General features: G+C 42.3%; 1 protein-coding gene across 1 annotated transcript in view; it reads right to left on the reverse strand.

Annotated features, from left to right (window-relative positions):
• The window catches only part of ARFGEF3 (ARFGEF family member 3), a gene marked incomplete at both ends in the record, with an annotated part of 87903 nt that extends 64231 nt beyond the window's left edge, over positions 1-23672 (reverse strand). The window contains 4 exons of the mRNA XM_082305643.1: positions 3116-3247; positions 6050-6131; positions 22358-22409; positions 23588-23672. Coding sequence (XP_082161769.1) covers positions 3116-3247; positions 6050-6131; positions 22358-22409; positions 23588-23672 — 351 coding nt within the window. The remainder of the gene's footprint in view (positions 1-3115; positions 3248-6049; positions 6132-22357; positions 22410-23587) is intronic.
• Between the last annotated feature and the right edge of the window lie 223 nt (positions 23673-23895).

Consider the following 23895-nt stretch of genomic DNA (forward strand, 5'->3'; position numbering starts at 1 on the left):
CAAGGGGGGAATTTCCCTACATAATCACTCTATTTGAAACCTCTAAGAGAAAGGTGCAATCCACAACTGGCATTCAGAATAACTAGAGATGCTGGCAGCATTCCCTAACTGGGAGTTTAGTTTAATATTTGCTTATTATAAAAAGTAAAATTCCACTTTAAATCAAAGTTTATAGAAAGAATAAGAGGTACCTCACCTAGCACAGGCAAGAGAGGTATTCTGAGAGATGAAGGCTTTGAGTTCATCTTGAGAGCTGCATTTGGGCAGGATAAACCTTCCCTGGCTGCCCAGGATGCACTCCAGCACAGTCCCCAGCCCTGGCCCTTAAGCCTGAACACTGTCAGTGTGCTGTTTTTGTGGCCCTCCAATCTGCGAATCTGTAGAGCATGCCATGATACTCACACTTAAAAATAAGGAGGATTTGATACCTAGCCATAAACTACTGAGTGCCGTTCCACTTTTACAACAGTGGCCCCAACTGCTTGTTTTTTTCAGTGACAGAAGAGGTCCAGCTAGCACTCCTCTCCATTTATTTTCAGCAACCATTAGTTACCCTATTCCTTTCTTGCCTAATGCTCCCCCTTTACAACAATAATTGGCAGGATCCAAAAGCCTATCAAGCAAGGCAACTAACTGCACTTATGCCTCTCTCCTGTGTTCTTCCTTTCACTGTCAATTCTAACTTGCAGTCACCCGAATATAAAAAGCTTTACAGAATGCTCTCCTCAGCTAATCAAATCTTTTCACACTCGCATCTGCAATACAGGTGGATGACAACAAACCATTAAAATAAATAGTCAAAACATTTGTTTTGGATAATATGTTAAGTGTGAATTTCTGGTGTACATCTATTGGGAACAACAGGAGATATTCTGGATAGGATTTAAGAAAAAAAAAAGTGATTTAGGAGTTTACATGCCAGCAGCTTACAGTGAAGTCTGTACTCCTGCACCTCTATTTTCACATCTATTTAGCATGACTAAAAGCTTTTGTGGAATCTTTGATGGTTGCATTCTTAATACCTGCAAGACTGGTGCAACTGTGCAGCAAGTCACAAAGAACCAGGCCGGTATCACTGCCGACCCAGTTTCATGCAAACCTGCTCACACTCAGGAGTGTCTAATATCTGCACTGGATAAAGATGTATTTAATTTCCTCCGGATGGTATAACACAGTCTAATGTACAATCATATGCTGCCTTGAGGACACATTTTAACAGATCCAGTGATATAAATGCATTGCTGAGACCAGCTGCCTAAAAAACCCCCAGAAGGCTTTAGCCATTCAGTCAGACCTGAGTTAGCTACAACATTTTCAAGGGTTGCAATGGCATCTGTAACCTTCAGGTTACAATGTAAAAAGATCTCGATTTGACTTTTAGGCAAGGCTCAGATATAATGACGCTGAGTTTTAACTGCCCTGATTACAACATGTTTTGGCCCTCTGGGCTCTTGAAATATTTAAATCAAAATAGAAGTTTTGCTTTGTTCTCAGGATGTAAAGATGTAGCCTGACTTTTACCATACGTGCATTTTGCTGTGCTTTTAGCCAGAAAAGGATTTGTACATTAAAATTTCAGTCAGTGGAATGAAGACGATGTTCCCCTTTCTCTGTTGCACTTAAACTGGAACTGAACATGTTGGTTTTTTTTTTTTTAAAGTGTACATAAATAAAACCTTGGGTTTTGGCTTGGGTTTTATGTGGTTTGGTGTTCTGCAGGTTTTTTTTGCTTCTCACATATCAAGGCAACTTGAGAAAATACTCACAACTGTACTAAAATACAGTGCTCACGTTCTTCTCAGTGTGCAGGCAATGCGTCACAGATGCATGTCATGGTTTTCAAAGAAACTGTGCATGCAGATTCTGAATCTGCAACACTCAAGAAGGTTAAAAGTGACTTGCAAAAAACTACTACATACCACGACAGACCTGGTTCAGTAATGCTGCTTCCTAACTCTTCCCCTTTCCCACTGCAGAGACAAAAGAGGCAGGGAAGAAGCATGCAGGGTTCGGGATGCAGATCTGGGTGTCACCAGTTAAGCCTGTACGTGTGCAGAAGCCTGCTCCCATAAAACGGGTAACAGTCCATGCAAATACTTCTCCCCTTTTTCTGCTGCTAGGCTCACCCTTCTCCATGTTCTGACACTGAGTCAGCGGCAAAGAGTACAGAGCAGTTTCAGAGTGGATAACATGTATTCATTCGAACAAGGCTGTCACATATAAGAAAGAAATAAAATACCTAATCTATGCACTTAGAAGTAAAGGACAGTCAAGTAAGTAGATCCAAATACATCAATCAGTACCAGGTATAGTGAACATGCAAAAAGGACCGCCAGGTTTGTTCCAAAACAGTTTCGACCAGTGATCAGCTATAGCACAACAAACCCTTTAGTACACAGTTTACATCCAACCATCTGAGAACTATTCACCATCTGAGAACTATCCACATATTGCTTCACACAAGTAATTACAGGCATTGGAAGTCACTTTTTTATGGCAGTACTGGCAAGTCATGCAAACAACCCAATGACAGGGCAAGGAAATTTGACAGTACCTCCTGGCAGCTGAGCTTCCTAATACATACAGGAGAATGCTAAAGCATTTCCAGAAATGGAAGTTTTCACTGAGTACACAAAACAGTAATTTCCCTTCTGCACTAGTGCAGGGACATTTTGGTGCCTAAACAAATCATGCTCCATCATTAACATTTTACAAAGAGAACATATAGCTAACAAACTATAAAGCACCTACACACACACAATTCAAAATTACAAACCTGCACAGCCCACCTCATGAACACTAAAGCTCAATACCAAACACAAACTTCCAAATCTACAAGTCATTTATCTGTGAACTTCCATGGAGTGAATTGATTGTCCTGTTTCAGTTTGCTAAAACTGGGTCCACCAGTGCATTGACTCGTAAATCTCCTGTTTAACCCAGGGAAACACAAACGAAGTAGAAATGAAAACAACCAACATCTGCCAGCAGGAAGGAGGCAATCAGGTACTGTCCTAAGGTGAAGATTTCCAAGGCAACAGCTAATTTGTTTGCTAACCCCAGCATTCAGTCACACAGCCTCTGTTGCAAGCACTGATATTTGTGAAAAACTAACCTTCATCACTTCAACCTGCAGGTCTTCATTGAGCGAAGGAGTCACTTTGACAGCATTCAGCATCTGATTAAGCAACTGTTTCTCATCTGAGTCTGTTTCCACAGACACAAACCTCTCATCAGACAGCAGCTTCTGTGGAGAGAAAATGGCAATGTACAAGTTGAGACAAAACTGCTGTAAACTACTACACCTAAACCTATTGTGTTTGGTACCATGGTGGCTAGGTTTTCTATGTACAAATTTCAAATTGATCCAACAATATAAAATATGAAAGTACAGCAAAACTTGGGAGACCTGTGCCATGACGAGGGGACAGTTAACATCTTTTGAATCAGCTGCCATTCTGGTATCATCCTTCCCCATCCCACTTCTCCAGTGTCCAGAAGAAAGCAGACATCAGTAACTGACATGAGAGATCGCAAACTACTCCAAGTAATGCCCTCAGCAGAACCTCTCAACATTTTAGAAGCGGTGAGAGGGTGGAACCCTCACACACCCCCCAAACCCAAAACACAACAAAAAAACCCCACTCAGGCTAGTATCCTGGCCTCTAGTGCTAGCAGATACCCTGCCCCGCAGGAGACAGAGTCAGCTATCATCCCGCTCACTCCGATAGGGCACAGAGCACAAGCACTGTGGAGGTGGCACTTATGATCACTGACAAGATGTGTTTTGTGTCCTTCAGAAGTTGACTAATAATGGATGCAATCCAGTCCTCAGGAGGAAGAGTACTGTCAGCAAGTGACTGGCATGAGGACTGCAAACATACATGGGAGTGCATTCAGTACAGACTGACTGAACTTCTGATCAGTCTAAAATATTCAGTCTGATTTTCTCTGCCTGGAAAAAGCCAGTATCCGAGTCAGTACCTCCCAGCATGGCCAGTGGCACTATTTCCTCAGAGTTCTACTAGAAATGCCTCTTCCATTTAGTCTATAACCACCTTCATGGGTGCCTCTTATTAGTGGCAGGCATCCTGCAATAGATGTACCCACTCAAGTCTTTTCCCAGCTCCAGTCTTCTTAGAAGCTCTCAAGACACAGCAAAACTACCTTGTCTTAAGCTGTCTTAGAGCACCTCTCTTATGAGGAAAGGCTGAGAGAGCTGGGACTGTTCAGCCTGGAGAAAAGAAGGCTCGGCAGGGAATCTCATCAATGTCTATAAATACCTGAAGGGAAGGTGCAAAGAGAACAGAGCCAGGCTCTTCTCAGTGGTGGCCACTGACAGGACAAGAAGCAATGGCCACAGACTGAAACATAGGAGGTTCCCTCTGAACATCAGGAAACACTTTATTGTGAGGGTGACCAAGCACTGGCACAGGTTGTCCAGAAAGGCTGTGGAGTCTCCATCCCTAGAGATATTCAAAAGGCATCTGGACATGGTCCTGGGCAACCTGCTCTAGGTGACCCTACTTGAGCAGGGGGGTTGGACCAGATGATTTCCAGAGGTTGCTGCTAACCTCCACCATCTTGTGATCCTGTGGCCTACTTTTGGTAAATCCAAGTTGTACTTCATCTCATTTTTGTCTTTTATCCTATTTTTTAACCTATCTCCAAAGCACCAGTTGTGCAGTTTGCTTTTTCTGTCCTTCATAAAACTTCACATATCATAAATGCAGATGAAGGACTGTATTGTTGCCGGGATCACTTTTTTAGGCTTCTAGATAGAAGGTAACACTCTTATTTAAGGTACCATGCTGCAAATCTGCAACTTTGCAATTCCAGTTCTTACAGAACTCAAGTGTATGTGCAGCAAGTTAGAAGAGTGAAAAGACAAATTCTATCTTCACTGAGTGTTCCCAAGGAAGTTACACTACAGTGGACAGTGTGTCATTCATAATTCTTCCACTATTCTTGGTTGATCATCACCCTACAATGTTCTTCTAACAGGCATACCTGCACCGGTACAAGAGTGGACATATGTTCAAGTCCCACTAGTCTACTGTTGCATTCACTTTAAAAGCAACCCTACCCCCGCCCCATATATCTGAAACACAGGGCACAGGATCTCAGAGTCGGACCAGAGTGCTACACTGCAAGAATACGTGTCTTCTGGCAGAGCCCAACAATTACAGTAACCCTTCAGAAAGTACCTTTTTTCCTTAGCTAAAGCCTCCTACAACCATGTAGTGACCCAATGCAGTGCACTCTCTAACCAAATGCCTGACACCTCATATGCTGAATTAAGTGAATTTGAATGATCCACTTACATCCTTATACTCCCAAAACAACTTCATGCTTGCCCTTTTTGAGGGAGAAATTTCTTCTTGGAAAACGGTGGCATGCATTTTACACCCCAGCAGTGTACCAGCCTTTTCCACAACTAGCATCCCCCTAGTGATAAGTATTTACTGATACATACTCATTTGTCCAGTTAAAAGAAAGGTAAACTCCTTTAGTTTTTATACTGTCAAACCCAAGAGAGTCTTTTTGTTGTTTGTATTGCACTGCTGTTTTCTTTTGCAATTTCATAAACTTCCAAATCAGATGCTACTCCTACTGTTTCCAGTGTACAAAAAACCCTGGAAAGTGCCCACACATAGAGAATGCAGCTCCCAGATTTTTTATTAACCTCTCCATCTTCCAAGCACTGCAGTCCTCTCTTCTAATCAAAGAAAACAGAAAAACTTGACTCAGTTTAGTTTCTAAGACATTCAGCAGTGGCAAGGCTTACTAAGAGTAGCACAGGGGCACACAAGTAAGAGTACATCTCCATTTCAACACTGAAAGCCAGGAACTCCCACCTATCTGCAGAACATTTTTACCTTCTACAGCCTTTACTTGCATCCTAACTTCTGAACACTTACAGCAACACGAACATTATTGTTAGGTCCACCCAAGGATAGACACTTTTTCTGTAGTATTTTTCAAAAGAAAAGCCTAGATTTCCTTGACACCCACTGCCTACTAACACATCCCCACTCTAAAGCCATACCTGCATCCCTGCTAGAGCCTGTTGGGCCAGCTTCATGCTCTTTGATTCAAGAGCCAGTTGGAGAGGAAGGAGACACTTCTCCCTGCGGAAAATTAAAAAAAATAAAAGTGAGAGGGAACAATGGAACTAAAATTGGTATTCAAAGGAGTAAAGTTCCAGAAGGGCTGTATCACTTTCAGTAAGATAACGCTTGCATACAGTAATCAAGGAGAATTTCACAACTCTGTGAAGCACTTTTACCCTTTAAAGAAAGCTGGCATATTTCTTCACATACTGTTAAGAATGGCCTTTTAACTGAAATTTCACAAAATACTTCCAAACTGTTAGCCCTCTGTGTGCGTGCATGAATGTGCAAAGCATAAAGAAAGGATTCACAGATCACTAGTGGTCCTCCAACTCTACGTGATAAGCATTACACTTCAGTCACTTACCTTCTGTTTAATATTCAGGCTGCTAGAAAACTGGTTTCATAATCCCCTTTGTGTTAGTCAAGTTTTGGTCATAGAATGTCCTGAGTTGGAAGGGACCCACAAGGACTATGGTCTGTGGCCTCCTCTACAGTACAGTGTGTCCTGTCGTGTTAGCGCCCTCCAACTATAAACGGTGTAGACAAAAGCAAATGTACACTAACGAGTTTGGTTTACACCTGAATTAGCATGTGCTAGAACAGCAACTAAGTTGTACTTTGATTACAGAATAACATCATTTTTAATATTTTAATATTAAAATAAATCACGAACTAGGACAGTGGTTTAGATGCTTTTGACTCAGTGCTCAGGTACTGAATTTTTTTTATTTGGTGATCAAACCAAACAGTGCCTGGAGCTGTGACTTCTCTCTTTACTCCTTGCTCCTTATCAGAGAAGAGCTGCAGCATCTGAGGAATACCTAGTAACCACAAGCCCTGTAAGCAAATCCTGTTAGTTGGCAGGAAACTCATTCCTGATCAGCCCATGTCCAACCGCAGTCTCCCTGAAGGTTTGCAACACTTCATTAGGTCACATATCATAAGAGGCACTTATCTGTACATACAGACTCTATTTTTGCATTTGTATAGACATACTTGCTTATGGCAAATCATTCTGTGCCAGCCCTTAAGAATCTTAGTTCTTCAACCGTCTGCATTGCACCCCAAGGAGTCCTTTTGGAATCGCATTAATGCCCTCCCCATGGAGACAAGTGTGTGCAAGGTAAGAAGGAACAGAAAACAACTAGTTGAGTCTTTTCTTACCCAACTGGAAACCAAAAAGGCCTGAGTTGGTCCATTTGAAGTATTCTTCTTTGTCAAGTCTCAATGCATCCAAACACACAGCCAAACCCCCTGTCTTTTCAAAGCAGAGTCAAAGATGTTTAATTTCTAAAAATACCAAAATGAAGAGTTTTTCTTCTTTGGCTCCTTTGACCTGAATTTGCTTAGTTTCTCTTGACTCAATGATAAATAGTTTATTTGCCTAAAAGTATATAAAAATAAAAGTATTTACTAACCCTCCTACAACTCTAAAGATTCAAGTTCTGACACGAATGAAATGCATGCAGTAGACTAGCGTGCATATTCTGCTCCTCTCACAAATCCTCCCTTCATAACTAGCTAAGGAGAAGCCCTAGGTTAGGGCATTAGTGATTACCGGAGTTTCAGATATATTGTCAAAGCTACCTAAAGTCACGCTTTACCACAGTCTGCCCGTAACCTACCAACCTCCCCCCAAAACTGGTAGTCTACAACCTGAACTTGCTTTTTAAAAAACTTAAATGGACATTACCAAACACTGCCCATCTCAGCTTTGGGGAACCTAGCTTGTAACTCCTTCAGCGGATCCTGCTTGCAGAGGTGACTGAATGTTCAGTCAGAAAAGTCACCTCTATTTTGGGCGTGTTCCGTTGGTATTCCTTTCTCTCCACCTTTCCCAAAAAAGCACACATCACAAGCTACGCCAAGGGGCACAAATCTGCTATTTGCTCCTTGAAATGCAACCCCTTCTTTTAATGATAAATTAAAGACTTGAGAGACACAAGCATGGCTCAGTTAAGCAATCTAGCAAGCTTCTGTACTTGGCAAAGACCTCTTGAGAATCTGCAGGTCTTTTCTTATTTGTACCTTCTTCCCAGGTTATGAGAATTTGTAAAAGGCCATTTGGCATAACACCACAAGAAGCTTTTTAAAAGAAACATGAATTACACACATTTCTAAAGAACTTGAAGCAGACTACACGTGTATCTTAAAATAGGTTTCTAACTAAAAGTTAACCATTTGCTTCATCTTGGATATTCTGAGAAACAGGCAGGCACAAAGCCCAATTTTCTCAGAAGCTCCCTTCTTCAATGTTTCTGGAATCAATTTAACCAGAAGGACTCTTAAAACCTGCAAGTTTCGCATCCAAAACAGCTTGAACTACAGAACATCTAGGAAATATTTCCTCAGAGTGTCGTATCATCCAGATCTACAGAAACTGCCAAAACATCTATTCCAGGGTTCAGACAGTAATCCTCCAGCCAGTACAGAGCTGGCTACCACCTATATATCTACTGCCAGCTTTGCCTGGGCCCGGAAACATACACAGCATGCAGGTAAATTGTGATAGGGCTCTCTGGTTTGGAGAGGTGCCACAGCAATACATCTCTAACCCACAACGCACCTTTAAGTGCTAACTTTGACATTGTGACTTCAACATACTCTCTCTTTTCAAAGTTGTCACTATCAGCCTCTGGGGGAGAACTGACATTTGAAATCAGTAGATCAACAGGTGCCAAAACAAGGTCCCTGTGCATTAACTGGTGCTCAATCAGCCAGACACACACAGGAAAAAAAGAAGAAAAAATATTAATAATAGTGTATAGTAGTAACTGCAGGGATGCTAAAGACTGATGATTATTTAGACCTGCACCTCTTCAGGGCAGAACACCACATTTCTTTTAGAGTTTCTACAGTTCACTGCAACAGCATATAAACAATTGGGGTATTATTAATACACAAGAAACTTATTCTCACATTAAAGTGGATGGAGACTGGGAGGAGAGGGGAAAGGGAAGGCAGTCATAAGTCACTGGAGTGGATCCAGTTCAGTTTCATTATAATGAAGACAGGTGGGAGCTCCTATGGCTTATGTGTAGCTACCCTGCACATCAGCATGTTGCCTACCATCTGCCGTCACATACTGCAATGAGCAGAGAACAATGAGAGCTGTTTCTAGAGATATCTCCCAAAACGAAGAGCAAAAAATGACAAACAGGAGGATGGAAATTAGAACAGATTCAATTAGCTGAACTTCCCATCCTTGCTAAAAATCTTTAACTGAAAATCTAATTAAGGTTGCCGCAGCCTGTGTTCCCACTGTATTCTCGGAGAAAATGAATTGCCATTGTGTCATTTCCTGTTCTTGTTACACACTCAGTCAATTAAATCTTTAGCACTTCCATGCTACAGCTATAAAACACCTGCAGAGATACCTCACAATGTTTGATTAGCTTGAGCATCTTCCACACTTCAGTTCGACCTGCCATTTAAATGCATCATCTGCTAGTATGAGAACACAGAAGGACACAGCAGATAATCCTCAGGCAGAATGGGAGAGGATGATGTACATTAACACAGTCGGTCCCTACTAAGGTCTACCACTTAAGCACTGCGTTCAATAAGGCTGTACAAGAGATAATACAGACCAGAATTTGGTCTCAGAGTGCAATGAAGAAAGGGATTGAGGTTTCCTCTCATACCTTACAGCCCTTTTATAATTCCACCCTGTTTTGAGTGTTCCCACACCATGGGGTCTCATTGCTTACTCCACTCTGCAGTTCTATACTGTCAAGTGACAATTCATTCAGGTTTTGTAGTGCTACACATGTAAGACATTTTACATATGTGAAGTCCTCAGAATAAGCTGGTGCACATCAATATACTTCAAAACACATGTTTTCCATTCATGTTACTGTACAGGAACTAGTTTCACACTGGAACTCCTAAGTTTCCATACTGATGCATGCAGGTGTGGACATACATACACATAGTTTTAGGCACAAATACCAACTTAACCCCGAATGAGACGAGTCAAGCACAACACAGAGCGGGCATAAAAGGAAGGGAGCACCTTCGACTTGGAGGAGGGGAAGCTACCAAAAGCTTCAGGATAAGGTATCCTGGGCATTGACAGATGAAACAAACCAAGTAAAACAGAAGCTAGAAGGAGGAAAGAAGTTGAGATGGTGTAAAGAAGGAATGATAGTGAAGAAGAAGGATGTGCTCAGATATGAGTGGTGTACTATGCTGAAATCCACACTAATTGCATTGTTTGCATATGTCCACACAGCAGTATTCTCAAAACACAGCTCAGTTTATAAAACAAAACAAAACAAACACACACACACCCCAAAAAAGGAGGGAAAGAAGGAAAGAAGGAGGAAGAGAAAAAAAAAAAAAAAAAAAAGAGGCACCAATAACAGATCTTGGCTGTAGTGCTCTTTCCCTGACAGCAGAAGAGAAGACAGGAATCACTCTTCACCTGCTGCTGTTGTCACCTGTGCAAAGGCTATGGTCAGAGCCACTGCAGAACAAAGGTCTGGAAGAATGATTTTACAGCACAGAAAGTAATTGCAGAGACATGAAACAGCTTTCCTAATCATGGTGTTTCTATTGAAATCTGGTATAACACATAAACACTGAACAAATGAGTACAACATGATGGCAGCCCCCTCCCTTCAGAAGAAAGAGCACCACCCACTCTCCTGTCCTGACCCAGAAGACCAATTAAAAAAAAAATTATATAAAAATATATATTCTAAGGTCACCAGAAACCAGTAGCCATTTGCACTAACAGGCACTCCATTACAGAAAACAGCATTTGGTAAGTGTGGACCTTGTTACATGCAAAACAGAGTAAGAACAGAGCATCAAGGACAAAGACTCAGTCCTGTTCCTACTGAGGTTACCTGGAGTTTTGTCACTAGACCTCCATGGTATCTGGACTGAATCCCAAGTGACCTGCCCAGGATCAAGCAAAAAGGTCAGAGACAGAACCAAGTGCATAATCGAGGACCAGTACCTCCAGGAGCACAGGTTGTCCTTCCTGAGCTACCCACTCCATGACTGTCAGCTTCGTAAACTGCAGAATGAGTCATGAGAACGTAAATAGCCTTTATATTCAGCATGCTGGGTTACAACGACCTTTCTAGTCATCCGAGTTTGCCATGGCTCATCAACCTACCTCTTTCCCTGCAGGTCTGTCACAAGGGATGCTATGACAGGCCAGTCAAAACAGACTGCCAAAAAGGTCAGAGCAAGACAGATTACTATTGTAAGTAAGAGATAATAAAAGTCTTTCTGTCCTCATTGTAGTGGAAAAAGCCTTTAGTGAGAGAAGAATAATGGCTTATTAATTCACTCATGATGAAAATTGTAACGAAGACAGGAAATGGCCCAATCTTAACTTCTCCTTGTTAGTGCCTGGAACACAGTCTCTTGGCCCACCTTCACCTCCATGATACTGACTTAGGGAAGGGGGTACTGTAAATGAAGTATTTGTCACCACTGTAAGAGTTATTTCCCTTCATGCAAATGGTGATAACCATATTAATTTTCAGAAACAGAATTAAAAATAAAAAGATTAAAAATAAGACATCTCTCTGCATTATCTTCCCCCTGAAAATTACATAGCAGAAGCAAAATTCAGAACCTCAGGGCCTTACCAGCATGTAATTTGCATTCCATAGCATAATTCACAACCCAGTCAAAGAACAGATAAGAACTTGATTCATGGCTGTTGCCATTTTCTGATACGCTGCTTGTTAGGCAGGATAACAGTCATAGCCAGAGTCTGACATTTTTCAGTCAGAGTAACACTGACAGTTCAGAAGAGCTTCTCAGTCTTCGTAGCTTAAAATGGACAAAGTATCACAGCGTGTAACTCCATTAGCCTCACCTACTCAAGCAGAAAATTTGGCCCACCATGAGAAAATAAATGGTACAGATGAATTCTCAAAATTCTGGAGGTACTCCCAGCTGTTACCCTTAAATAAACTGAACAGAAGCAAATACTGTCCCTATACAAAAGGGATGATTTGGTTTGTGTAAAACAAATTCCAGCAGCGTACATATGAATACATGTACATATCAAAGTAGAAATAACTCTTCTTTTCCTGTGCTAGCTTAGAGAACATGGATAAAGACTCCACCAACAACTTTATGGTGCATAATGAAAGTACTTAAAAACTGGAGGAGGAACAGGAAATAAATACATCCTTTTCCAAGCAACAGCTCTTCAACAAGAAAGGAGATTTTAAGTCCTTGCTCACATGCTAGAGAAATGATTCATTTTATCTACAGCAGAAATGTGACCATCCCACTTACGAAGAGTATTACAGTTGAGCTCAGACAGAAGTTTGGAGCTTGCAGCGTACAAATATAGGGCAAGTTCTCATGCCTCCACAATGAAGGAAGTCAGACCAGATGACTACAAGAGACCCTCCAGCACCAAAATTTCTATCTCTATGCAAATACAAGTTTCTTGATAGTACTTAGAGAGCTCTTAGAGCAACAGGATAAAAGACAAAATCTGAAGCCTTCCTTTTCAAGAACAACAGTAAATTACTTTATGATGCTGTACCACTACAAGGTGATGACACACTGTTAAACAACTTTGGTGCTACAGTGCTACGTAAGAACGAACAAGCAGTCCATGTGGCAGTTTACAGGTCCTGAAAAAAAAACAGTTGAGAGACTGCTGTCATACTACGTTGATATAAATTCTGACGTGCTTCGGCAGGGCCAGGATTTTACTCCAGGTACTCACAAGCATAGAGACACTTGTGTGCCTGTTTCCCATGTCAAGAGATTTGCCTCCCACATAACCAGGTGAGGTTCCACCTTTACTAATAACTTTATAATTTCTGGCTGAAAGCCAGGTCAGGTTGGATGGGACTCTGAGCAACCCGATCTAGTTGAAGATGTCCCTGCTCACTGCCGGGGGGTTGGACTAGATGACCTTTAAAGGTCCCTTCCAACCCAAACTATTCTATAATTCTATGATTCCATGATTTTCATTTTTCTTCCTCACCACTTGCAGCTTCTTTTTCAAAAAAATCTTATTCTTTTTCTCCCCACACAGTACAAAACACTTCCATCCAGTTACAATGGAAAGGCTTCTTTTCATATGACTTGAGCTTTAACTCTCCTTTTCTTTCCATATCCGATTCTCTCTCACCTCAGCTGCTGACATCAGGTCTCTCTTGGACTTCCCTCTGGATCTCCCCTCCAGCTCAGTATTTCCTTTTTCCATCCTCTTTGCTTCATTTATTCCCCCCTTCCCTTGACTCCTTTAGCTTTTCAAACCAAGACACAAAGTAATCACTTCACCCAACACTAAAATAAACCTGCCTCTGGAGGGAAGCATATGAGTTGCTTATCAGAGGACACTGAATGAAATAGGGAAAAGGAAGTGAGGAATAACGCTTAAATGGAACTTAATACAGTTTGTTAGCTAGAACTTTAAAAATTTTTCAACCTGGAATGTTGAATAGGATTGCAATTTGATACTGTTTGGCATCAAAAAAGTGACACAGTGGCATTTCTAATTTTTGTTATTTACAAGATTGTTACTTTCCAAGAGAAATGGATTTGCCATAACAACAGAAGTATAGCTCTACTCATGGGAAAGGCAAACGTGAACAATTTAATCTTCCATCCAACCTAATGCAGCCAAGACCACAGAATTCTTTCTATCATAATTAAAATGCTCAGCACAGTCACTCAGCTGGAAAGCGCTTGTAAGGTCATTTGCTTCTTTGCTATACTCGCTAATAACATCTTGATTTCAACACAAACACAAAGTTCCGAGATAGGAGCCTGATACTGTTGTCAAAATGAAACCCAAACAGAACAAAACAAGAACCATAAGCACAGGATGTACCTTTGCTTGAGAGGAGAGGAAGAGAGGCAACAAAAGATTCGACACAATATTGAAGTGGACAAGGCCAAAATAATAATCAGGATGCTTCCAGTCTCCAAAGCTGTAGTGTAATCTCTCTGTGATACCTTATTATAACCCTCCCTAGAACATCCGCCCCAGTAGATGTTTGCCCTTTGTGCACAAGGTATGACAGCCACTTACTAACTCTGCTCTTAAGGAATTTGATGACACACATAAACCTCACAAGGTCTTCATTATAAAGCAATCTGTATCCTTTAGGTGGTTTTATTGATTATCATTTGAAGCACAGCATGAAAATGAGGTGAGAAGCAGAGTATCCATCCTTAGTGTACACCTCCTGGCCTGAGGCAGAGCACATGCTGGACTTGCTCAGCCTACAATTTTGAAAGCTTATCCAGCTGTTCCATGAAACCTCTCTTCCCTATATTTGGTAAGCCTGGAAGGGAAGCTGAGGATTTTTGCAGTGAAAACATCTTTGTTTCAAAATTTCAGTACACTGAGAACAACAAATAAAGCATCTTATGAGAATTAAACTTCCATCAGGAGAAGTTTTACAATGCTGGGACGGGGTAGGATTGAGGGAAGAGGAAAGAGACACAGAGGTACTATAGCATAGACATCTTGCAAATTATCTTATTTTCTCCATTACACCTGGATGGCCTGGAGTTAGTTACAAAACAGTTTGATGAACAAATGGGAGGATGAAGTATGTTTCTGGTCATTACAAGTTACATTTTGAAGGTTAATGCTGCAATCTGCAATTCCATTTAACTTTCACAGCAGTGCAATGCTAAATCTTGACAGACCTAAGGGATGATTGTTAAAAATATCCCCACATTTGCAATGCATTATGTAATTTTATACTCACTGCACCTTGGCATATTCAATTTCTTAAGCAAACAAACATTCAAGGAAACCAAGGGTAGTGTATTTCCTGCAGCTTTGTTACTTTTCATGGAATGTAAATAAAAGAACTGTGAGAAAAGACTTCTGTTATTCCCACTCACCCCTTCATTTTCGAAACAGAGAAAAGTCATGACTTGCGCAGCACCACACAAAGACCACAGCAGAGCCAAGCTTTATTTAGCAGGAAAACAGTCCTCTCAGTTTCAGTGCCACTTCTCTTCTTCCATCCCCTGGTTTCACCGCCCAACTATATTTCATTCTCTAAGGCAATTACCAACAGCCTCCCGATGTTCTCACTTTCTTCTCCTTTGCAAGCACTAAAGGTGATCAGATGTTTAAAACAAACACACACACTCCTATCCTATTATCACCCTTAGACCCTCAGGGCAATATTTCCGTTGCATTTGTTGTTAGAAATTAGACAAACACTCAAAACTATGGCTGCTCTCATCTTTTATTGGTGCTACTCCTGTACGGAATGAATTACGTTCATCCCACAATAACTGTATGTTGGGGGTTAACCCCAACAGGCAGCTCAGCTCCACTCGGCTGCTCCGCACTCCCACCCTACCAGCTCCTATGAAGAAAATCAACTCTAGCCCAGCCAAAACCAATGCATTGTGGGCCTTTGTCACAAATCTAGAGTGGACTTTCAGAAGAATCCATAAAGGGAACAAAGACCCAAAGCAGTGGTTAATATTAAGGTTCACTACTACAAAAATGTCCGGAAGGGCAGAAAGTTAGTTTTAGAAACAGCAAGCACTGCTCTTTAAAAAAAATAAAAAAACCAAAACCCCACACAAATCCACAAATAAGAGTAACAGAAATAGTCTTTCAGAAGCATGTACCTTTTCCCATGACAATACCAAACCTTCTTTGATACCTTCAAGAGCCATAACCCCAGCTGACAGGTTTTTAGGGACTCCTAGATCTAGAGGCCTTCCAACATTTCTGGAATCTTGCCTTGACAGCAAGAGTTCAGACATGGATGATGGAAACCGACCCTATACACCCCTTTCCTCTCAACACTGCTGTCTTTTGGGGTCTCAGAACAGATGCAAAGTTCTGCTGAGACAAAAATACCTGCCCACCAGACAACAAATAGGGCCGGTTACATATCCCAGATTAAACATGCAGACTGAGCCAAATACTATATCAAACAGTGGCACACTGCCTTTCTAAACATGTATCTCCTCCCCTCACCCACCCCCCAACATTTGAACTAGGAATGCAACATTTTAAATCAAGACCAGAGCATATACACCATTCAAAACACCAAATGGACTACATAAATGCCCCCAAAAGTCTGGATCCAGCCTGTAAACTGCCAGCACAGGAGATACAGCTCAGCAGTCCACACTGCCACTAGAATCTCTTCTTGGCCAGATGCCTGCCAGGGAACATCATCCACTTGCTGAATGCCAGATAGCAACTGTGTAATGGTTGAGCAGCATGAGTCACATACCCAGCAGTCAGGTTCAGGAGGAAAGCACAGGAGCACTTAATGCCAGGTGGCTGTGGCAGCATAAGCAGGAAGTAAAGTGTTTTAAAAATAAGAGTAAAATAGAGATAGGTATGCCACCCAGAACCCCTCAGAGACAGTCATTTCTCCCTCCCTGCTCCTTTCTTCTGGTCAGGGGATCAGAGAGAGAGAGAGAGGGAGGGAGGGAGAGAGAGAAGGATCCATATATATCAGCTTCCCTATCCACTCTCTCCCAGTAGAAAGAAACTAATAGAAACAATGAACAAAATCAAGTAGATAGGAGAAGAATGAAATGATTAAATCACAAATATTTCTTCACAATGGAGAAGCCAAAATGCATCCCAAGCCTCAAGATTATTTAAGTGCATGAATTATCTGCAAAGTTAAGTGGATTGGAAGTCTCCATGGCATTGGATGTTTGGTGATGATAACATCGTATTTACTGCTTTTATTATTTGTTGAGCACATGCAAGCTAAAATGTGTGAGCATGTTGTTTTATTTAAGAGTTTGTTAAGCTGCATCTGCTTCTCAAGAAGTATGTCAGATGCAAAGCCAGAGATGCAAAAATAAATCGCAGAGCAGAACTACCCATTTCATCCCCAAATTCCCATGATTATAGGGGAAAAAAATGCAAGGAGGATAGACATTTCAAAGTTCAGCTAAGTTTAAGGTTTAATTCTGTTCCTGACCACTCAACGTTGCACAGGGTTCCTGAAGTTCACAAATTGCCCTCAAAAATGAGCACCAGGATGAATAGCACTGGGACACAAACAGGGGACTGAACTGGAGATAAGCTGGTTATTACAGAGGACCCTGCTCACCACCGAATTCTGACTTTCCAGCTCTAATCCCCAGAAATACTGGCTATTTTTGAAAGGCCAATGTGAAATACCAGAGGCATGCAAGCTTTTGCAGTAATGAACATAAGAACTGCTACCAACACAAATAGGACTTGGAAACGCTTAGCACCTCTGAAAGCCAAGACCCGTATCTCTCCAATTAGGCACCCACAATCGGTGCCTTGAAGGTTTGAGTCAGCACCTCCATTTGATTTCAATTACTTTCTGCAACTTTTAGGTACAGAGATGTGCAGCGTACAGATATGCTGAAGAGGTAAGTAAGCATTTGGAAAGCCTCTCTGTTTCTTCTTTGAAGGAATGTAAATTACATCAGTTACTATGCCAGAACGCTTCACTCATCAACATGTCTCATGGCCATTACTTTAAAGTCCACAAGGGAAACTTTAAGCTGGCATGAACAGCAATTTACACTATCGAGAGTCTTGCGTATGCATCTTCTGCCCTCAGCCACGTTCCTCTGAGAGTAAAGAGAGAACCGTCACACAAGCTCCACAGAACAGCTCCAACTCAAGTCTGCAGCAATGCTTCCGCTACACTGACAAAAGGGAAAAAAACGTATTTTGTCATTGTTCTGGTCAGAAGAAAAGAAAAGTAGTGACAGGATAGTAGAAAGACCTGGAAATTACAGGAAATATCTTAGAACTATGAGAAAGTCTCTTTAGGATAATAAAAAATTTCCTAATGAAGAATGGCAGGGACGTAGTAAGAAATTCTGTATACAAGATTTCAGGTTCCAGCAAGGACAGAAACACCAAAACACAACAGCTAAATTACCCACCAAGCCACAGCCTCCCTCAAAAGTCCCAACCAGCCTCCTCTTCACAGCACCAAGTCCGTGCTGAAAGCAAGCCACTAAGTTTTATACAGCCTATAAGGCGTGACTTAATTGCATAAGGCATTCCAAGAAACTCTAGAGTAACCAAGTTTTTTCAAAGCACTATGTGACTGGCAAGCTCTGTCTAGCCTCATATTTTATACTCTGGTATGTATATAATCCTCATCCGTATTAAACTGCTCTGATCAAACGTTCTCTTTCAAGGCTCATTTTCTTGTGTCTGTTCAGTTACCTTTTACGGATCATACTTCAGCCTCTAAAATCACAGTAGAGAACCTGGCCAGGAATGAGCCAAGAGAGACTTGCTCAGTGTAGGTGGTTGGCCTTAGGGCAGAATTTGTCATCTTGAAAATACTGAAGTGCGTGCGACCCAACTTAATAGCAAACAATTGTTTGCTTGCAGACAACATTAAGCTCTCTTAAGCTATTTTCCATGTGATCAATTCACCAGTTAAAACACCAGCACATCAATTTCTTTTATCTAATTCATTATTTACAAGTCATCCATCCAGCCTCCTCAAGCACTTAGTATATATCTAATCTTCACGACACCTGTTCATCAGAGACAAACATCATACTAGGCAGGCAACAACGGACCGGCTACCAATGGGTTACATGACTCTCCCTTCTCAAGAATTCACAAGACATCTATAGCAAAGCCTTGAACTGACATAAGGTCATTTCCATCCCAGTCCACTTTAATCTTCTTTACTATTTCATACCCTTGCTCAATAGTCTGATCACAAGTCAAAGTACTGAAAAAGCACACACATACTGCTATCTCAAAGCAGAGCTGACGGGACTCTGCGTGGAAGTCCGTATCTGCTGGACATTTGTATTTCTTTAGGAAGCGAGACATTTAAATAACGCCCCTGACTAGAATTAATATGCATGGTCATTAACTAGGATTTGGATTCTTAAGTCCAATTAACATCAAAGGAAGCTGAACAGCAAAATAGTCTCATTTAGCTGCCTGAAGATATACCCAACAGATCTCTATCAAACTAATTAAAGAATGACATTCCAGGCTGAATGTCCAGTCACTGCACTCCCTTGGGGCAAAAGTACCCCAGGTGCTCCCAAACAGAGCAGGCACGTGATATCTGAGCAGTTACCAGACAAGTGCTGGAAACAGCTCCCGTACAAATACTACAGCTGAACCCCCTAACTCATTGCATGGACTTCAGGAAACTATGATATGGCCTGCCTGGTGTTCAGTAATAGAAGCCCAACACAAGGGAGGAAGCTATGGATAGGTCAAGAGCAAGCCAGAACATAGAAGTTATCTACCCCAACAGTATGGTGCAGGTAAGTACGTAGCTGATATAACACATGTAAAAACCCCTGAACTCAACTAGTCACAGTGCGAGGAAATGCAAAGAGATAACTTGTCCTCCCTGTTCTCACACTAGGATCACTGTCTTAAAAGAAAACATTATGAAGAACCTCTACTCATCTAGAACTGTGGTTTCAAAACCCACAAATGGCCTTTTACTTTTTAAGGGAAAAAAGGGACTATGCAGTTTACACCTTCTCCTTCTTGTGAGCAGACTTCATTCTTCAGTTCCAGAAAGAAAAGAAGGACTTAAGTAAGGGCATGGCCACCCTGTTAAACAGCAGTAACACCAGAACAACTTGCTAGTGGAAGCCAGATGCTGCTTTGTGGAGAAATTTAAACAATACTGATTGGGGTACTTACTAGATTCACTATTCCTGAAACTGAGCCAGTATCTATCTCAACTGGACATGGCAGATCATGAATCTCTGTCCCGCATTCTTGTGCAGTATAGATGTGCCCTAGATCATTAACTTCCCCAAATATACTGTAGAGAGTGCCGATATACTTTCCTTGTATTCAGCATATTCTAAGGACACACCAAACTTTCCTACTAAACAAGCTGGAACATTCTCCCACCATGCAGTACTCATTCAGCTGCTGCTCTTGGAAGAGACATCAAAAATACATATTTTTCTCCTGAACTATTTGGCACACTGCCTTTAACACTTTCAGTATGTTACCACTTTGGATCTCAGATCCAAGTGGTGGACTAGGGTCACTTGGTGGAAAGATGATACATACCTTCACTCTATTATCACAGAGTATTCCAGCCTCTGCTACTACACCTAAAAATATTAGAGCAGAAAGGGTGAATGGCAGATTCAAAGTGGATGAGCAGCCAGGGGCTGATCTGTGTTACAGCAGATGATGCAATCTGCACCTGATCAAGATGAAAGCATGAAAGGGGCATGGTCAGGATTCTCCATCCTGCACCCATCTGGGCTGGATTTGTGGTCATGGCCACTGCTCCATTTTCAAGGCTATTCTTTTACAGTGTTAGGAACCAAGATGTCACAGTGTTGTTCTTCAACAAATACCAAACAAAGATGAACTTTTATCTAATTTGCACATCACGCAGGTGAACTCCAACCCAAGATGTGGCTCAGTGTGCTGATCTGGAGTCTGGCAGTAGCTTGTTAGCAGAAAATGAAGAGTAAGCTCGGAGTACTGGTGATAGCAACATCTCCCACACTGTCTGAAGTTGTGTGGCAGAACCATACCAAGGACCTCACAACCAAAGCTTTTATTCAAATTCTCTAGTGCAACCTTCATTTTGTAAAACATCCAGTAATATTGAACGCATTGTTACTGACAAGTCTAACGTTAAGAGCTTACTTCATCATAGCTACACCTGTGAAGGTATTAGCTTTATCTAAAAAGATCAGGATTTACAGTGGGAAAAAAACCCAACTAAACAAATATAACGTTAAGAATACTGGAGGCAGAAGAGAAAAAGGTAGGCATATCTGTAAAGAGGTGGTAGGCAAGTGAAAAAGGAAGAAATGCAGTAACAGCTAACTAACTAATTCATAGGGAATGAGAATAGTACTTAAAAACAGAGAGACCATACACTGTATTAAAGATGAAGGGTGATAAATGGGAAGATAAAAAGCCAAGTTTTCTCCAACCACAGTGCCAAGCAAACATAATCTAATTCTAATGGAGCTACTGGGAATTACTCATCCAGCTGTTCTCAGCTGCCCAGCCTGTGTTGGAAATGCATGTGTCTGGCACTGGTCATGTCAGACCTGTGCTACATCCATTCCCCATTGACTTGAGGCTCCTTGTGGACTGCAGCCGACGGGATTTTACAGCAGCAAAAGAACTGCTTTTATTCCTTCCCTATTTGGTGACTGCTCTGGAATAACTAGCTCTTCAATCCCTAATTTTCCTTGCACAAAGCTGCACCAAGCATATCTGAAAGAAGCCAGTGGGGAGTAACAAGGTGATAGAAATACTCCCAGGAGAGTAATACTGTGGTAAAAAAGTGTCGCCTCTGTCAGCAGCTAATAGCAGATACCTAGGAGGACTACAGGACAGGCCAAATTCATAGCAACACTCCTACATACTCTCTTATAAACTCAGTCATCTCTGACTAAAGTACTGCTGTATAAGAAGGCGTACCTTTGCATCCGATAGACTTCAATCAATTTCTTCCATGGATTTTTTCCATGCAAATGTTTAGCATCCATTACATTCTCTAACAAGGCAAGCCTAAGCACTTCACATCTTAACCATAAGCTGCGTGAAATAGTGCCCTCCTGTTTTGCACAGTGCACTTGTAGTTACTTTTGATGCTTCCTAATGGTTCTGTCAGAAGGGACACTGAATAATTTTGCCTATTTACTTTCTCCATAGCAATCAGACTTTCCAAAATGAGATCTTAAATAGCTCTACAAATGAGGGCAGTGCCACCTCCCCCATTTTATAGGTGTATAAATGCAGGCAGGAAGAAGGGAGAAGGTTTACTCAAGATAACCTAGCAGGCTAAAGGAAGAAGTAGGCATAGAAACTGTATTATTTTAGTTTCTACCCAGTGTCCTAGCTATATGATGATACAACCTTTCAGTTTCTAGAATATTTATTTTCAGTAAACAAAAACTGATCTAGATTTAAAAGAAAACAAACACACTGAGAAGACTGAGAAGCATCATCACTTATACTGAAGGCTGTAATTTAGAAGTAAAACTCTTTAGACCATAAGACAGCCCTCCTTTCTAACTAAGTGTCACCATTATACATACTCATGCCCATTTTAACACATTTCCTTACATTTCATTCATGGCTAAAGGCCAAGGGCTCATCAGCAAATTATCTGCTACTACCAGCCTAGATATGTATATCTACAAACTAAAGAAACCACATAGATTCAGCCCCCTCCTCTGTCTACATCACTTTTAATTCAAATTTTTACTTCAATTTTACAAATACTCAGAGCTCCACAGGATTCAACATTAAATGTTCTTACCTTAGCTGATATGGAGGTATCTTGACAGCAGCATCAGGAGAATCCAAGGTTTCTGTATAACCAAAGGAAACAATAGGGCTTTTAAAAGAAACTTTTGAGTTCAACCATAGTAGTACATCTGGCTACAACCCCTGAACCAACGATCCTAAAGTTTATACCTACTCCAGCTGACAGAACAACAATCACTGCTGCTCCAAGCCTCCAAAGATTTGCATGAATCTATCAGGACACTGGGTGCCCAATGAGAAGGCACCGAGTACCATCTTTTCCTCAGTGAACTCCCTTTCACATATCAGCACTTCAGCAGCACATATACTAAAACTGGAACAGTATAGAGGATTTTAGCGTGGCTGCTGTGCAAGGATAACACACAATTAATGAAGCAACCTATGGAACATCAAGCTGAAAGGCCACTAATAAGACAGCAACAGGTATAAACTACCACAGATTGCTGTAACTATGTATGGATGAAAAATAAAAATTTAAAGCAATTTTAAGTATCACAGTTATGCTGATGCAAGTGAAGGGGCTTACTGACTAGTGCTCTAGGTAGTTAGCGTCAAAAGCACTTCAAGCCACAGCCAATCTCTGAAAATGGGTGGATGCTGAAATGTACCTAAGCTCATATTCCCTTAAAAGAAAACTCGTTTTATTGATCATTATTTCCATTATAGAGCAAGGATCAAAGAGCGCATGGAATCCAGTCAAAAAAAATCCAGCTTTTAAAATAGATGCCCGAACATAAGCCAGCAGTGAAAACTGTACTGGAGGTTTTTTTATGATCATTGGGGGGGGGGGGGAGGGGGGGACCGGCTTTTAGAGAAAAGACAACCCCCCGCAACATACACCGAAACCGATAGCTACCGATGCCCGTATCTGCCTCGCAAGACCCGCGAAGCAGACGCGGGCGGTGGGGGTGGCGGGGGGCGCGGATGCCCTGCGGGGCCGCCGGCAGGTGCCAGCAGCGCCGAGCTCCCGGGCATCTCGAACCGCCGGAGGCGCCCCGGTCCCTCCCCACCCGCGGGCGGCTCCGCGGCCGGCGCCGAACAAGTTTGTTGAGGTCTCCCTGCCCCCGCCGTTACAAAACCTCTCCATCGGCGGCTGCTGCCCCGCTCCGCTCCGCTACGGGCAGGGCAGGGCAGGGCCGGGCCGGGCCGGGCCGTGCCCTGCGCCGCTCCGCTCCGCCGCGGGGTCAGCCCGGCGCCGCTGCCCGAGCCCCCCGCCCCTTACCGATGGCCCAGGTGCAGCTCTCCTTGATAGCCCTGTGCTTGCTCCCCGACGCCTCCTTCTGCAGCTTTCGCAGGATTTCTTCCATCTTGCCTCCCCCGGGATCCTCGCGTAGCCGCGGGGGCAGAGGAGCAGGCGGCGAGGGGGAGGAGGAGGGCGGTGCGGGCGGCAGAGCGGTGCCGGGGCTGCCCCCGCCGCGGCCGTGCCTACACGGGGAGGGTGCGCGGCACCCCGCTGCCGCCCCGCCGCCGCTGATGAATCACGCCGAGCTCCATGGCGGGGACACGTCAGTTGCTGCCGCTGCGGAGTCC

This window comes from Platalea leucorodia, assembly GCF_965183815.1.
Source record: "Platalea leucorodia genome assembly, chromosome: 3".
In the NCBI taxonomy this organism is placed as follows: Eukaryota; Metazoa; Chordata; class Aves; order Pelecaniformes; family Threskiornithidae; genus Platalea; species Platalea leucorodia.